The following is a 19,043-nucleotide window of genomic DNA, read 5'->3' as shown; positions in this document are numbered from 1 at the left end:
GGTAGTGTTCTCAGGAATTGTCTAAATTCAATTGATTTATTTTATTTTTGGTAAAATATTAATTTTCTATCAACTAAAATTATCTCTACTGAATTATCACTTTGGTATCTGTTATTTAGATTCTGTTCTATTATTAATTACAAGTCTTGTGTTGAGATGTTTATTTCCTAGATCATTTAAAACATAAATACTATATATCCTTCGTATCTCTTCTTCCTACGGTATATATATATATATATACACACACACACATCTATATATTCACTAGCTTACCTTTCCCAATAATTGAATTCAACGATTACATGTACTCTTTGCATATAAATACATATTATCTGTGATACATTTTTTAATATAGAGCAGATAAATGCACAAAATATTAAAAGTATAACCCATGATTTTACATGCGTTTGTTTTTCATGAGATTTTTTTCTGTTTGTCAAATGTGAAGAAATTTATTTTTGAAGAGAAATACTTGAATTATATATATATATAACACTTACACGTATTATATATTTTATGCATACACGGTTTTCAACTAATAATTATATTATACACAAACTGTCATTTTCTTCTCCAATAAACTAAATAAAATTTAAAAAGAAGAAAAAACAAAAGCGATAAAATAAGAATAAAAAGTAGTAATATAAAATCACGAAGACCCCAGAACGCCTGGTCACAATGAATTCGAGCCTCAATCTGCTGAGGGAACTCCTAAAATATGATTTCAGCAGCGATCTGTTAATCTGGCCAAACTTCAATCAAACTTCAATTTTATTCCAAAAGTCATGGTGATGTTGAAAAATTGCTCCTCTTTATAAGATATCTAATTTATTGAATAAAAATTGAACATTTGTTTTAAATCGAAACATCTAAATGTTTCAAAGAACATTGGTTTGTTTACAAAAGATCAAATTTCATAGTTGCGGCTTCCATGGGGTGGGGGGGGGGTCGTCGGTCGAGTAAGTGGGAATGAGCGCTAGCCCTGATAGTTGTCAGTGAGTGAAATATTGAAAACTATTGAAGGTAAGGTACATGAGAAAAGTAACATCTATTATGATAAAAATAAAAACCGACAAGAAATGATTTGATTTGAGTTTGAGTGAATGGAAATTGAAAACCTTTATCGAATTGGTGAAATATCGAAACTTCCGATTGAGCTTAATAAAAGCGGATGATTGAAAAGAAAAATTAGGGAAAATTCATCTCACGTTCGTTCACGTGAAGAAGAGCATATATTAATATGAGATTCAGATGCAAAGCAAGAAAACAGAAAATCAAAACAAATACATGCAAATGTTCACTTGCCCCTAAAATTGCTGTTAGACGTCCATCCAAATCTGTAATAAAAGTACGAAGAATCTGTGTGTAGGAAGCCAGCGGAGAAGAAAGTGGTAGACCAGGTTAATGCCAGAACAAGAATAAGGTGGTCTGCTATGTGAGTGCGTCGCAGTCCCAACTGATATTCTGCTCTTTTTGTTTGTCTCTCTCTCACTCTGCCCATGTGAGGTGGGGGGGGGTCGGTTTGTTGGGTGTAGTTGTTTTGCAGCACTCCCCAAGACTCTGCTGCTCCTGCTGCCGCCCCTCCTACGCCTCCCCCCTTCCACAACAGACACTCCCAGACACTCAGAAAACGAGTGTGTGCAAGCAGGGCAAATGTGTACGTGTGTCTGTCTTGTAGATGTGCCACGACAAACTACACCTAATCAGCTGGCTGGTATTGTTTTGTCGGCATCAGCAAGGAAAAATGAAAATGAAATTAGAATTGAGTAAAAAAGTAGAGACATTGATTTCACTTAAATAGGACTTAACTCATATGCTTTGAAAACACACACACAAAGGAAGGGGCTACCAGAAATACCGCCCTCACACACACACACACTCCTAGCAATTGCCAACATAGAGAATTTGAATGTCTATTGGAAAGAACTTGAACGCTTACTAGGAGATAACTTGAACGCCTACTAGACACTGTCCTCGAGTATCTAAGATCTCTCTTTACAGAGGTTTGTCAGGTCAACCTGGCACAAGGGTATTTTTCCCTACAAGTTAACCGTGACTAAATATTCAACATAGTATTTGCGGCCCAAATAAGATCTCAGTATGAATAACCCATAACCAATGATGCATCTTCTCCAAGTGATGCCACCTCAGGTAACAACAGGAAGCTAGATAATCCACCAGACTAGATGAATTCCTGTCCTTAAATCCAGTAAGACCAAGACACCACAAGAAGATATACTATAACATTAAAATGGTTCATTAAAAAGAGGAAAATTTTGTTTCGAACCTCTTTACTAACTCAGTGTTTGAGAGATAAAGGGGAACTTTAACGGAACATTTGAATATGCATGTATCTCATATAGAGATCAAGTGTTAATCCCAAGAAAGGAGTCCTTTGGTTTCTGAGAACTTTGAAGTAAAATGAAACATGAGGGGGGGGGGGGCATAAATAAAATATATAGATAGATAGATAGATAGAAATACATATGTTTAATATATGAAGAATATTAGCACGTTTGGTAGCCTGTGACACATTTGGTAAATAGGATACATCAATACTATCAAAAGTAGAACCGTTATGATAAGGATGACGAGGAAGTGAAGCCGGATAGAAAGACTGATGAGGAAGGGCACTAACCAAACTTCTACTGGTAGTGTACAGAGAATATTGGACTTTTAGGGAAGCTTATTGCCCCTCAAATTCCAGAAAAGACCAACGATCATTGCTAGTTAGAAATCAATGTTAAACGATTGTTGAAATAATGCAAAATGATTTGTAATGGTTATTGAAAGAGGCAGGGAGTGCTGTAAATTTGGGTAAAATTGTCACTCAGACTCCAGGAATCACCATTTGTTATTGTTAGTGAGCAATCACTGATACTTGTGCCAACTGAATAAATCTAGGCCCACCACTGTTTCAAGTTTTCTCTTTTTTACCTCTAGTAGTGCACATTTTTCCATTATGAATTCCATTTGAAAGTCATAGCTAAAGATTCTGGTTGTTATTTGCTAATTCCTTTTTCTTTCTTACAAATTGTTTCATGTCGTCCATATTTTATTTGGGGCATTGTACCTGCTAAATATGTTGAATGGTACCATGGCTAATAAAATTAAAAAAGATAAAAGTAATGATGATAGTCTCCCTGGAAAATTCCTCTCTGGATTCTTATGTCTGTCAATATATGTAGGATATATGTTTACATTAATTTCCATCAGAATACGTGCATGAGTGGAAAGCAATACTGCACATTATTTTCCTTTCGGTGTGTGCAGACATTTGCTAGTGTGCTTACTGTATCTTTCTTTGCAAAGTAAGCCCCCCCCCCAACCATCAGTATTTAAAGATCACTGTCCCCCCTGGGAAGTGACGGCAGTCAAGAGGTTAACAACACAGACTGATGACCTGAGTGCTCCAAGTTCGAATCCAGTTCGTTCCACAAAATCACTTTCATTCAGGATGTTGGCAACCTTCATGTGGTCCCTCCTGTAAGTAGGCAATGTCTTTCTAGAAAGAATTCTGATTAGATAATTATGGATGGAAACCAATGTCAACACTCTAATCTTTGGATTCATGTGATGATGATGACCTCCCCCCCTTAATCTAATCCATGGAGATTACTTTGTAATTCTCCAAGTGAAATTTCTAACATTTATTTAATAAATTTTAAGTTTTCATAAGTTTCCAAATTTAAAATCATAAAGAGTTTCAAAAGAAGTGGAATGTAAGCTTAAGTTGGTTTTGTATTTTAAGAGTTAAGTGATAACAATATTAAAACTGATTAAAAATTATCATTCATATTTCATATGAAAAATATAGTTAAAATGAAAGAAAAAAAATCATCCTTTCTATGTTTTTATCCAATAATGACCTTTGCTCCCACCCACTACTGCACACCGTTTTCGATCATCACTTTTGTATGTTCCATGGAAACTCCTAGATGTAGACCTACGTTTTATCAATGGATCTCAGAGATACGGTTTTGTGACATTGGCAAGGGCCATTATTTTTATCACTGTCGCGTGATGGACCATAAAAGACGATGTACAATACTATTCGTCTACATCATCTGTCTCCTTTCTAGTATCTCATTAGTTGAAACCAGCAGATACCTTCATTGGTTTTGTTTCATTTGTAATGAACTTTCGTTCCTTGCTTATTATTTTCACTTTTTTGTCTAAGAAAAAGGATTTACACTTTTCAGGACAATAATGCTGGTCAACAATTTTTTGTCCTCTGCTGTCTGGAAAAAAAGTAAGCGATTATGAGTAATTTCAAGGCGATGAATTTGAATCTAAAATTTTTCCCAGTCAGGTCAAGGTTTATTGCTTTTGAAATTCATCTGTTTTATATGTCGGCTGTACGATACTCAATTCATTTAAAGAACTGTATGTGGCTTTTAAGCAAGTTTTCACTATTTCTAATAGAACTGATAGCTTTATATGAATTAAAAGTTAAATTCTATAGTTTGAAAGATTCACGTACATATTTTCATCAGGAGATTAAATTAGCATAAACAGCTCTTACGCATTTGAGGCACATTTTTCTATGTGATTCCCCTGCTGTTATGTAATGAAAAGATATTGATTTTTTTTATGGAAATTGTTCCAGACAAAGTATAAAGCCACTTGATGTAAAGAGCTAAAAAAAAAAAGAATATTATTTCAAGGTTAAAAGCTTGCCAATGATAAGTGTTAGATGAAAGATGCTGACCCAAGAAACAGCAATTCTTCCCTCTTTGTCAGAAACATTGCTCATGGAATATGAGGACTAAAGAACAAAATAATGGAAGCGAGAGTTACGAGGCTGCCAAAAGTAAATCCAAAATCCATTTACTACTCTCTTTAAATTATAACGTAGAGTCGAGTTAGTAAGAAACCCTCCATAATTTTTCATCCTTCATTTTTTTTTTCAACTAAAAAACTTATGCATTCCTCTAATCTTTGAAAATATAATATTGTTTATTGTTAATGAATATAGTCATTTCAGTAGATTTCCTTTGAGATCCCAATTGGTAAATTTATTCCACAATTGTTTTTAAAACTCTTTAATTCATTAGTTGCAGGTGAACAATTCTTATTCCTAAAACAAGTTCTGCAATGAAAATGGACACAAATCAAACCAGAAATTTTTGCATAACTCTCATGTGTTCTTGTATGTGAATTAACTTTTGTGGAAAACAAACTGAAACTTGATGATTTAAAGATTTTATTTTGCATATTTTAAAGTGATAGTTGGAAGATCAGGACAAGTAATGGGGATCTCACATAGTATTGATGCAGTGAATTAAATTTACATTTGGTGGGCCAATGGTTTTGAGGGAGCAGAAAAAAAAAAAAGTATAATACTTGTTACTTTCCTTGTGTCAATTTGAAAAGTTTAAACACAACTGTTCTAAAAAAAAAAAAAAAAAAAAAAAAAAACAATGTTGATATATAAGCTATGATAAATTATGAGTACTCTCTGAAGGGGGGGGTATGAGATTAAATAGATTAAAAGGAAAAGGAGAGATATTATCTGTTAAATGTGAAGAAACAGAAATTTATAGCTGTTCAAGTTTCATGAAAAAACATTAAAAATGAAATAATTCCATTTCTTGTACATAAAAATCTGACCTGGTGAGGAATAAAAAAAAATAAATAAATAAATAAATAAATGGAGTATATTTTTGGATTCAACATATTCAAATTATCCAAAATCACTTATTAGCTTCAGGGCTGCAAAATATGTGCTGACCAATGTAATCCAATGGAGGCATGGATGTTATATATTTTTAATCGTTTTTGCAATAAAATCGATTGAATGTCTTTAAATCTCATTAATACTGTCAATGTTTTTTTTTTCTAACTATACTATTTTTTTTTTACTAAATTATCTAATTTTCCTAAAAAAAATTAAAATTAATTAGTCTAGTATTGGTTGGTCTTTAAATTATTAATTGAACCAAATTGTTATAAAACTAACTAAAATCGAGTAAATATAGGTTTTTCTTGTTTAGAAAAATCGATATTTAAAATATCAGCAGACAGTCTCATAGAGAGATTGATTGGAGATAGTAGGGATGGGGAGAGTAACTGCATTTTAGTATGATGTGCAAATGAAAGAGGAGAGTACTTAAGAAATCGAAATGCATTTTAGTGGATTTAATTTTATAATAAAATTTCTTCAACATTATCTAGTTTTATTTTATGCCACTGCAGTTTTAATTCCAATAAATATTTGACTAATAATAAATTTAAAAAAATGCAATGTATAGTTATGAAAGTCATGTGGACACGACACACAGACTTACATGAAATTATCACATAATTTTATTAATAATCAAGTATACAATTAATTTTTTTTTTTTTATATTAAATAATTTTATTTTGTAAGCCTAGTATGCACGCATTCCCCCTCCTTTGTGTGTGCCTGTTATAAAATGTGGGTGTTCACACAAATGCATGCCTTAGAGGCAGGCATGTGCTCTGCAATTCTAATTCTCTTTCGAAGTTTCCCCATTCCAAAATGAAATAAGTTATGAGAAAGAATTGCATATGCTTATAATAGTGATGGGACGATTCTAATATTTTTCTTGATTCCGATACAATTAATGAGTCTGTTCTAAATTCATGACCCGATACAACTCCATATTCTGATTTTTTTAAATTTATAAATAAAGTTTTTTTTTTGGGGGGGGGGGGGATTACTACAAAATCTATGAAATATGTGCATATATTTTTGAAAACGAATAAATACACTTGTAGAGATGACCTACAGATTTTATTGGTAGTATATAATCAATTAATACTTATCATTTCATTATCAATAGACATCCTGGAAAATTAAGTTTTAAATAAAAAGAAACACGTATAAACAATAGAATCGTTTTTGGCATCAGATATTAAGCACAATTTTTTCTGATTCCGATATCCCCAAAAGTTCCGATTTTTTCGATGCTCGCTTAATCATCTCAACATTAGTTTATGACGATAATATATTTGATAGTCAGGAAAGAAATGAGAAAAGACATGCACGAAGGTAAAATAGAGAATGACACAAAAACACTAGTATAACAGACCAACGAAAATGTTGGGTTTTACATGATTTAAAAAAATCAATCCAGTACCAATTGGTGACAGACCAATCATCACAATCGACACACTAATTTTCATAAAGCTTGATTCAATATAGATTTGAAAATATTCAGAATTATTGAAAAAAAAAAAAAAAAACAGTGTGATGGACAGACATACAGACACAGAAATGACTCTCATAGACATGTATGCATACATGGGCAAAATGGAAACTTCTAAATATATTTTGTTCATTTTATTAAAGAATAGTAAAAAAGAACATAAGGAGAGAGAGAGAGAGAGAGAGAGAGAGAGAGAGAGAGAGAGAGATAAAGTTATACACATTGGTTTATCTAATATCTAAATAAAGAGGGGGTCTAAGATTGAAAATTAATTAACCAAAGTGAGATATGAAATAAATATACAAGTATATGAGAGGGGGGGGGGAGGGGAGAAGGGGGGGGGATAAATTAATTAAAAAGAATGTAGAATAAAAAATATTTAATGAAAAATGGCCCCAAAAACTGTCTATGATGCTTAATATATCATTGAAAAAGTTTTGTTTTTTTTAATTTATTCATTCATCTCATTCTTTTATTTCATTTTTTTAGGGTTCACTTTTTAGTGGTAGCAAAGATTTTTTCAGATAAATCATAAATCAGACCAACTAATTCCATTTCCCAAAAATAAATATTGATTTTTTATTTCTTTTTAAATAAATAATCCAGAAATATGAATTTAAAAAAAATAAATTTTAATAAAAAGTAAAAGTATGAAAATGGCAGTTATGAATAGAAAAAAAAAAGGCTAGGAAGGTAAATAAAAATTGAAACACACACACACAAGGACAGAGGGAGGGTAAAGTTTGAAATAGAAACTGAATAGAAATAATCTAACATCATAGAATGCATGTGTAATTCTTGGAGCAGTCAGTCAGGATTAAGGGCGGGTGGGGGTCGGGGAAGGGAATGGTTGAAATTGATTCCAGAGGTTGAAGCTAAAAATAAATTAAAATGAAGGGATTGAAAAAATAAAGATATCCCTCCCTCTTTCAGAAAGAGATGAAAATAAGCAGAAATTTTAACTATGGATGCAAAATGAAAAAGACGACAAAAATGGAGGCATGAAAATAGTTGGGGTATTTCGGGGTTGGGGGGGGGTACTCAACAAAGCGGCCGTGCACAAGTGTTGGTGTGAGGAGACACAGGAAGCATCAATAAAATATTTAACTGCCTCACAATGAGAGCAAAATAAGACACAATGATAGCACAGCTCCCACAAAATGAGAACTCTGGATTAAGACAAAATAAAAATTCCCTCGATTCAGAAGGATTTCTCTTTCTCTGACGGAGGACAGAACAAATACTACACTTTGAAATATTTATTTGCATAAAATATGAAAATACATAATGAACAAATTAGGCACAAGGCCATTCAAACGTGTGGGGATAATGAGTGTCGTTGGTCATCCTTGGTCTTTCCTGCTCTTAATTAGAAATATTTCGGTCACCACAATACGACATTCCCTCCAGAGGCTGTCCTGCTTAAGATAAACCCAAATTTCAAAAGGTTTTGACTTATTTACAGTGATAACATTTGATTTGTAAGGGAATGGGGGAATAAAGAAACAACAAAACTTGGTTAGCAGATACTACACTTCCTAGTCTAAAAATTAGAAAAATCTGATATAAAACAAAATCATAAAATTGCGCCAATAATTCAATTTTGTCGTGCATAAATTATCATATTATTATGATAAAGAAAAAAAATCATCAACTTTTCATTTTTTTTTTTTTTTTTTTTTTTTTAGAGTCGAGGATTTCTTTCTGACTTGCAATTTGCTTTCTTGCATGTTAGGAAAAGGCAAATTCTTACGTTCTAACTTTGTGTAACAAAACGGATTTATACCTAACTCATTGCTCAATAAGTTGTAGCATTAACTAATAAAACAACTTTTGGGGGACAAAATTCCAACATGGTCTCTTTCTAGTGTGACACACGGATTCTAATGCTTTTCTAACAATTGAATGTCTTGTAGAATTGAAAAAAAATGCCCCAGCTTCCAATACCACTTTATTGCATCAAATCGCTTTCTTTGGAGCATTCTTTTGAGATTTATAAACAGCTATTAATCGCTGGGACAGATCTGAAGAATATGTTTGGTTCAGAAACAATTTGAAGTGCAGTTCATGTAGTTTGGTTATCATTACGGTGACTTATGGCACGATCCATGGTCTTGATGAATGCACCCTTTTTTCTTTATTTTTAGCCTTTTTTTCAAAGCAATTTCTTCCTTCAAATGCACAAATGTTATATAATAATAACTATTGATGGCTATTCCTTTCTCATGGTAGTTACTGAACAAAATACCTTGTGCAGCCTAAAGACCAAAACCTTGCCTGCTGATGTTTGCATATTTGGTTTCATTAAAGAGCTTTCACCAGCTGATAGACTGATTTAACTCTGAAGTGATGATTCAAGGTTTCATCAGTTGTCAAATCCGTTGTCAAATCAAATCAATACAAAAATTCATTTCTGTTGCATTGAATCAATTGCAAATATTCTGATTAAGTCAACGCAGCTTGCTCAACAACTGTTCATGCAAAATGATGAATACACTACTTTAATATCTCCAACTCCTCTGCTTTCGTTTTTTTTTTGTGTGTGGGGGGGGGACTATTTTAATGTTTTCTAGAACAGAACAATTTGGGGATCCCAACCATTCAGCATCATTTGCGTCTGCACAACATTTAAAGTCAGTTTACCATCTCTTAACCGTTATTAAGAGTTTGAATAGCATTTAAACTATTGCTTTGCTTGAATAGTATTTTTCTCATCAGAAAGCAATGCTTTACCAACATACAAAATTCAGATTTTTCTATTAGTTATAATATTTGTAACAGTAGTTTCACTTAAATAAGTGTAATTTGCAAACTAATAATTCGATTGAGCTTGAATTTTGACATGTGCCATTCAAAAATCACATGCATTTTTATTAGTGCTGCCAGCTATATGTCAGGCCTCAAACTGTATGAGTTCCATTTTATCTATTAATAAATGCATATCAATCTTTATCATTGAATGGAGGATGAAGTGTTGAAAGCAATTAAGTGATCCCTGAGGATACAGTCAGGAAAAAATTATGAATATCACAGAACTGATAATAATAAAATGGCAACAACCAAAATGAGGAAAATTATCTGAATATGTAAACAAAAAAACATGAATATTCATGAAATTCTCTCCAAAATGTAATTCTTTTAAAAGTGCTGTTAACATAAACTGGAAAATACAATTACTTTTCTGACTCAAAAAATTAAATTTGCCATCATACAAAAAATGCTGATAAACAAAAAAAAAGGGGGGGGGGGGTAGATAAACCTAATTACATCTCTGAGCAAAAGTAAAATATACTTGGAGTTACCTCCCTTATTAAAAGAAGAAATAAAAAGGAATGCAACTTTTTCACTGGAACAGGGTTATTACTGTAATCGTGTAAATTATCCACCAACAAATAAAATTAATATTTTCTATTTTTGCAATAGGTTTTCATATTTAACATTAAAAGTATTTTTCTTATTATTAACGGATTTATAAGACAACCCTTTGTGTGTATAGAGGGGGGGTGCTTTGATAATTACACACCAAATTATTGGTTTTTTTTTTTTAATTTACTATTAATCAAATATTTTTTTAAATGAAAAATCCTATTTCTCGCTTCATTAATATTCAGATTTTTCTCTTATTCATCTGCATACAAGCTGACCGTATATAACTAGATTCACCTTTTCTGGCATTCATCACATAATCAAGTGGACCGTTTCTGATTTGGAAAATCTGGCTCTTAGCTTCTTAACTTAAAAGTTTAAAAAAATATTTATTTTATTTAAAAATCTTAACTTAAATGTTTTTAAAAAATATTTTTATTTAAAAAGAAAGGAAATGTAGATACTTGATGTTAAATGTAAAAAAAATTAAGTAAACTGGTGAAAAATTGTTTTATAAAAAGTGTTTGAAACAGAGTTGGTTACAGTTAATACTGAAGATGTGTCCAATTCTTGTATTACAAGGACAGTTTTTTGTTCAACTGTGTTGTCTATCCATTTTCTGCATTTAAAACTGGTTAAATCCATAGCTATCGAGCTGAAGTCGGAATAAGAGCTTTGAGTGAAAGTTTTAAATTTTTCAGGGGTGAGAATCAGAATTCAAACCGAGTGTCTGAGCTACTGACTATCTTCATCACATTTTAGGAAAAATGTAATTTTAGATTGTGTGCATTACAAATAATAGAAAATGTTGAATTCACACAATGTTGAAAAATATGCCCATCAAAAAAAAAAAAAATTAAACTCTATAAATAATATAACTTATATATCAAGAGTAGAATTAGATTAGAAGATTCTTTAAGCTGAGGTCAAACCTTTTAAAATTTCAGGAGTCAGAATTGAAGCCAGAGTTAAACCTTTGTGCTACTGGCTCCAGAGTCCTGGATAAATCTGTAGACCAGACATTTGATTTAGTAATGATTTAGTACGACGTGATCTGTCTATAAGATTTGAAAGAAAAAAAATGAATCTGGGAGAAAATAAATATCCGAATGCAAATAATAAAAATTCTGAAATTCCAAGATTAAAATATGAGTAAATAAATGGAATTGAAAAAAAAAAGTGTAAACAAAAAGGAAAAAAAAAAATTATAAAGTAAATTATTTTCTGCTAGAAAAATAAAATATTAAAAACAATGCCGACATAAGAAAAATGAAAAATGTTCATAAGTTTGGTATTTGATGAAAGAGAGGGGAAAAAAATCTCTGAAGAACTGTAAGGAGAAAGGATACGAGAAATGTGTAAGAAGGATAAAACTGGGAAAAAATTAAAATTAGAAAACAAATAAATTGAAAATTGAAAAGAAGTGAGACTGGCGAATAAAAGTGGGAGAAGAAAAATATGGATTCGGTGAGATTCCATTTTTTTTTTTTTTTTTTTACTCAGATAATGGCTGACTTTAGATAAAAAGGAGAAGAAAGATAACAAGCAAAATTAAAATACAAGTGAATAATGCATTTACTTCTTTATTGACATCAGCATTTCAACAACCCTAACCCTATGAATCATTCTTCTATACATACATCACAAATATAAGGAAAATGTGTAAGCAAATATAAAGACACACATACATCTGTGTGTCTTTATATATATTTCCATGTGTGCCTGTGTGTGTGCATGCACTTATGGCAAGCTAAGTTTACATAATAAACACTTTCTACGGTGTGAAACAAAAGTTTATGCTTGCTCCACACACACACACACACACATCAATTATGCTTAACTATATTAATAATGTGAACTAAAAATCAATATTTTATTCAAAATCACACAATACATGAGTAGAGCTTTTATAAATAAAATTATATAAATATTATAATGAGTCTATGCAGATTAGCCAATGTTTTGACATTAACGTTTCATCATCGGGACTCCAAAATGAACCTTGCGATTGCAAGATTTGGTCGATCCGCATAGAATCTTTATAATACATAATAAAAATTTTTTTTGGGGGGGGGTATCAGGATAGGAAAACTTGTGCCTATTTTTCAATTCCAAAAACGATTCTTTAATTTTTGTTTGTTTGTTTGTTTAAAACTTAATTAACAATGATAAAATGAGGAATATTTATTGCTTTTAAACTATCAGTAAAGCTGACATCTACAAATTTACCCTAAAAGTGATCGTTTGCATTTTCGAAAATATATGCATATATTAAATGGGATTTTTACGGTAAAAAACTATAGTTAAATATTTATATTTCAAGATTTTAAAGGAATCAGAATCAGTTGTACCGGAATATATATATATATATATATATATATATATATATTTTCCAGCTTGAATTAACGTTTACAATTAAAGTCAAGTATTATGGCATATTTGTGCATTTCAACCTAGAAAAACATGAATATTTGCATGAAACCCTGCCATATCAAAGAAGCAACCCTTTTCATTTTATATGAAATGATTAAATCAGTATAGGTGAAAAAATATAAAAGAAAATGTTTGTTTTTTTGGGAGGGGGGTCGGGGAGGGGAGATTGGGGGGGTCACTAAATTGCTAAACAGAGGCAATTTAGTCTAGTATACTGACTGAGTACAACATTTAAATCATTTTTGAAAATAATAAATAAAATAAATCCAAACACAGTAACTTTGATCGCAGTGGATCAGAAATAAAAATAATTTGAAAAAGTTGGCTGCATAAAATGTCTACTCTAAAATGTAGATTAAAATTTCTTCATTTCTGATAATTGTTTTCAATTATATTTATTAAAAAAAAAAAAAAAAAAAAAAAAAAAACAGATAGGAAGAAGCAGACATAGCGTGGTCTGAATTTACTTTAAATATGGAAGTTTTTTTTTGTTTTTTTTAAATTTTCCTCCTTGTCATTAGCAAGAAAGATTTATTAAAGATTAGATTTTTTAACCCGATAGAAATACAAACATATACGCGTAGCTTGCTTGTAAGCTCTAATCATATATGAAGCATTTATGATTGGTATTGATGGTTTTATGGAATATCAACCCTATTAATAAGCTAGTACGGAACAATCTTAAAAATATCCCCCAATATGTTTTACATTAATATTTTGAATTTATGATATACATAAAAATTTTGCAAGCAATGGGTCACTTGAATTAATTGCAAGAACAATTAAAATAAAAGAAATTTCAAACATAACTTAATCCCAGCACTTGTATTTAGCGTTTGTTTTACATGCTAGTGTGTGTTGGACAAACAAGAGAGAAAAACACAACATTCAGTTCTCAAATAATAAAAGAAATATTTTTGTTCCATCAAAATTTTAAATAGGATTATTGATTCATATAAGGGATGCCAAAATAGTAACGCAGTATCACATGTGATAAAGAGAATAAGTTAGTCAATCCAAAGTGGTCAATAGTCTGGATAGAGCAAGGAAAAACAATGTCACTGTATTTTGTTATATTATTTTGGGGAACATAAGAGTAATGGTACAATATCATGTCTGGTAAGTCACATAGGATAATAAAAGAGTGTTCAATATCCCAGGCAGAGCAAGTATGTTTAAATGCCATGTTACCCAGGAAAAACAATATGTTTTGTTATATTATTTTATCTAAAAAAATCTACTCAGTTTGCTCGGGATAGATAGTTAACAAAATGTGCTCAATATCTTAGAATAGCAGGTGTGTTCAAATGCAACTGCATTTCTATTTGTTTTATATGTCCCGGGCAACGCCGGGTAACCCTATTAGTAATAAATAAATCAATCAATAAACACAGAATTTTGATTTAAAAAAAATGAGAAATGTATTACAGTAGCCTACCCTGATTCATCCATAAGTTTTTTCTGTAAAAACACGCTAGAGACCAGCAGCAGAAGAAGGAAGTAACCTTCCACATGAAAAGTGAAAGATGTGATTGTGAGGGTTGGGTGAAGAAAAAAAAAAAAAAAAAAAAAAGCGACAGAATGAAAGTGTGAATCTGATGTTGCCTCATTTGAGATTATTTGTCATCAAAGCTCAAAAAAAAAAAAAAAAAAAAAAAAAGAAAGAGGATTACTATGATCACCTGTGGAAGTTGTTAGCCCACAACCCCACCCATCTACCGTGATGGGTAGTAGGTGGAGACCCTCAACCCACTATAGTAGGGTGGTTGGAAGGTGGTTCAGCAAAAAAAAAAAAAGCAGGGCCTCCCTCTACCCCACCTGCTGTGGCTGGCAGATTGCGAACTTGTAGTACTAAGGTCTATAATTAGCAGAAAAGCACACAAACAAAACAGCAGGTCTAGGAGAAAAAGGATTCCAGCCATGCAAGAGCGAGAGAGAGAGAAAGGGGGGGGTGCACAGTCAGACCAGGCGGATATACACAGACACACATGGTTAAGGCCAGCTGGACTTGCCTTACCTTGTGTGTTGGTCATACTGGGTAAAAGGGAGTTGCTTGCTTTCAAAGAAGTGACCAAGCCTAATTACTCCCCTAGGGGCATTGAAGCCCACAACTTAATTGCACCATCGTTCACGAAGGTATGTCGTAAAGAGAGCAATAGAATAAAAAGAAATAAAAGGAATGAAAATAGTCCCAATAAGCGGCAGGGAAGAGCAAAAAAGGACAATTCACTTAAAACAAAATAAAAAGAAAACAAAACCATTAATATCTTTAAAAATGAGACATCGAGGGAAGGGGAATAGTCTGTACGGAAGTTATATTTTAAATGGCTACATAACCAAACTCAGTTTTTAGTGGTTGTGAGCCCCCCCCCCCTCCCCCGAAGGTTGGAAAAAAAAAAAAAGATTTATGGCATTCACAGAGAGATTAAAAGCCAAATGTATATTTAAAATAGAAAAACATTAGGTTTCTAAAATACTGATAATCGACATACTATAGTTAACATATGGGAAAATTACTTTGCAAAAGAACATCTCATTAATTAACTATTCGTTCTTAGTGTGTTCTAATTCGCTTAGTGTTTTCATTTTATTATAAAACATAGCTCTATTTACACAAACACTTTATTGTGAATAGAATATTAACATTTTAGATGAAAAGCGTATTTTCAGTTTTTTTCAAGTTAATTTACAGGTTGCGATATAATTCTACATAGTAAATTAAAAACAACCCTCTTCCTGTTGCAATGTGGGCTCAACCATTTATGAACCTCTTAATAATCTAATCCAAGCTCAGTCAGTGTCCCATCGGGTCAGATTTTTTTTATATATTATACATTAGAACCCCGAAATACGGCATAAAAAATTAATAACAAAATACAGTACAGTATATAATCAAATAAAATCATAAATAACACCATAAGGCGGGGCAAATACCATAAGCAGAAACGGAAAAACATCGTATTCCACACTGTAACCTGAAAAAACATAGCCTAGAGTCACCGTATCCCGGGTTTCTACTCTGTGTATGTGTGTGTGTATATATATATATTATATATATATATATATATATATATATATTTTACACAGTGATCACCACTTATCAAGGCCCGGATAAGGGTTATTGCAAGTACATTACGTTAGTGTGGAGATTTGATGAAGTGTTTACTTAAGGGGGCGGTTCATATATATATGATTTGTTGTTGTTGGTGTTTTATAGCGATATTAACAACTTCGAAACGTTTTTTCTAATACCATAACGTATTATATAGCAGTAAGTAAGTTATAAAAATATATATGGCAATTAAGCTACACAGAATATTCCGCGTTTCATCCACGCTCGGATTTGTCAGGCTTATACGAAGAGTTGTGGTTGTCTCACGTTTTTATATATGCACATTCTATTGAGTTTTTAGTTAGCCAATAAGATTCCTAGTTTCCACCGCTCCCTTCCTAATCAGCCAATGGACAGGCACTTACAGGACAAAGGCCCAGTTGACCTTGGGTTCACCCCTTCCTTTGTGTGTGCTTTTTTAACGGGAAGCATAGATATCTAGTGATTTGACCTATTTTAAACCTAGATGTAGTTAAATTTGAGTTCGTTTTTTTTATTATTATTATGTTAGTTTATATATATATATATATATATCATATATATATGTATGATAATTTCTGTATATGTATGCTTATTTATTTTCTATTGTTATTGTTAATTTTAAAATTTATTTTGTATCACTATCCTAGAGTAAAGTTTATCCCGTGTACACAGTTGTTCGCTATTTCTCTCCTACAATTTAATAGATGTTGGGGTTCTTTAAAGTATAGGATAGAAAATTTTTTCATGAAGGCATAATCTACATGTGTTTGCTTGTCTTGCTATTTTCCATTCGACTACCAGCGAGCATCCACTTTCTTTGAGTTCTCAGTATTTGTTTGCTAGTGTTCAATAGAATGTGCGTATATAAAAATGTGAGACAACCACAACTCTTCGCATAAGCCTGACGAATCCGAGCGTGAATGAAACGCGGAATATTCTGTGTAGCTTAATTGCCATATATATATTTTTATAACTTACTACCTAGCTCTACCTATGTATTGAGCACTGTTGAAGTAAATACTTCAAGTTTACGCATAAAATAATACTTTCGTATATTAATTCATGTGATTAAATGAAGTAGTCACATATATATATATATATATATATATATATATATATATATATATATATATATATATATATATATATGAATTAGTTGTCCCTTTTTTCATTGGAGGTATTTATTTTTATTATTAAATATTACATGCATAATATATATATACACACACACACACACATATATATATATATCATGTTTGATTTAACGTCTGTTTTACATTCTAACATGAGTTGAACAGTTTTAGAAACTGACTTTCAAACTGACCTGTCTCTGACTAGGCCTTTATTGATCCCTCTCTTTCAAATTCATCCTTATCACTCCTCCCATATTTCATCGATCTTTCACTATCCCTGCTATATCCCAAGAACTCTCATCCATTTTTTCGGTGTGACTAAACCAACAAAGTCTTCTGTTCTGCACACATCTCTCTATACAACACAAATTTAATCTTTCTCCAAGATCATTAGATCTAAGCCTGGCTTCAACCTTCACATTACACATCCATCATATCATTCTCATCTTATTTCTCTCCACGCAACAGATGTCCTAAATCCTCACTGGCCAGATTCCACTTGCATACATTATCACACTACACAGACATGCCTGATAGATTCTTTTCTTCGTGGTAATGCTGGCAGAAGTTTCCTAAACTTTCCCCATTCACTCATAATTCTTGCAATAACGCTCACATCAACTCCTATGCTCTAATGTGTGTGTATGTGGGTGGAGTGGGGGCATTTCTTCAAAGCTATGACTTCATTGAATAGGTAAAATATGTACTATTTTGAAAAGGTGTATAGAGTAGGGGGTGGTAAATTAGAGTTTTAGGAAATTAGGGGTTTATTGGTTTGAACTTTTGTAGCCTCTTCCAAACGTGGTCCCAGTTTAAACTTAGAATGGAGACTAAAGCATCTAAGCATTGGTCACCTTAATTCACATGCTCAGATCTAACATATAAAGTTATCAACATTTTTTTAACATCAGACATAAATAGCAATCCATTTGACAGATTGATACTTGATTCGAACTGGGTTTTTTTTTCTTTCACTATGTTATTGGCAGCAATATATTTTGCATCAGTTTTTTTTTAATCGAAAATACTTGTGCTGGAAACAAACTTTTAGAGTGGAAAATTTTTTCCCGACTCACCACATATTCTGATACATTAAAGAGTTACGAGTTATTTTCCTAGATTTCTACAAAAACGAAATATCTAAAAACATGTTACATTTTTAAGCATTAAATGAAAGGTCTTAAAATTTCTGCTTTACAAAATAATTTGATTACAAAATACAAGTCGCTAAAATTACCATTTTTTTCATGAAAAACATCATTCTTTCTTTTCTGCCCAGGCAGTGCTGAGTAGATACAACTAGTATATATATCACAAAAAAATGAATTCTCCAAGCTGTGCTAATACATTTTACCAATAATGTAATAATAATAATCTCTTCCAAGTACGTCAATATGGGGGAACTTGTTATATATTTAATATTGAAATTTATTTATGACAGTATATTATGTATTATGCTGCTTTTTTATTGACAGTCATTTTTGTGATTAATATCATTAAATAAACGCGTAATTTAGTCCACAAGACTTGAAATAAATAAAGAAAACCTTAATGTGATGAGATTCGTCTCAAAGTTAGAACAGAATGGAATTATGATAGGACATCCTGGACAAATAAAGTACTCAATATCCTATTGGATAGAGCTATATCATTAATGATAACAAAATATATTTAGTTTAAACAATTTACTGCAGTTTCATGGTATCACCAAAATCGAAAGCTGAAGACACTTGTGATGATCAGTGATACATCTACTTGAGCAGTACTCTGTCTAGAGCATTATACATAGACGATGAAGTCAACTGCAGAATAGCCTTCAGATGTTTCCGATCCACTGTGTGG

The 19,043-nt window shown here is 31.7% G+C and overlaps 1 protein-coding gene across 34 annotated transcripts in view; it reads right to left on the bottom strand.

The window, feature by feature from the left end:
- Positions 1 to 19,043, bottom strand: part of LOC145258201 (uncharacterized) — a 418,516-nt gene that overhangs the window by 205,172 nt on the left and 194,301 nt on the right. For 2 of the 34 annotated variants that reach the window (XM_080116133.1, XM_080116137.1), the window contains exon 1: positions 1,306 to 1,574. The exons of 26 other annotated variants lie outside the window; for them this stretch is intronic. Coding sequence is in view for 2 of the 8 variants with exons in the window: in XM_080116105.1 (XP_079972231.1) it covers positions 14,413 to 14,426 (14 nt within the window). In the remaining 6 variants the exon portion in view is untranslated. Of the gene's footprint in view, positions 1 to 1,305; positions 1,589 to 14,412; positions 14,507 to 19,043 lie in introns of those variants that run through there. 6 more of the 34 variants (XM_080116115.1, XM_080116124.1, XM_080116105.1 and 3 more) reach the window with 5 other exon arrangements.

Source organism: Euprymna scolopes, chromosome 33, assembly GCF_053919585.1.
Source record: "Euprymna scolopes isolate OS-2025 chromosome 33, ASM5391958v1, whole genome shotgun sequence".
Lineage (NCBI taxonomy): Eukaryota > Metazoa > Mollusca > Cephalopoda > Sepiida > Sepiolidae > Euprymna > Euprymna scolopes.
This window is presented reverse-complemented; position numbering and strand designations above follow the sequence as displayed.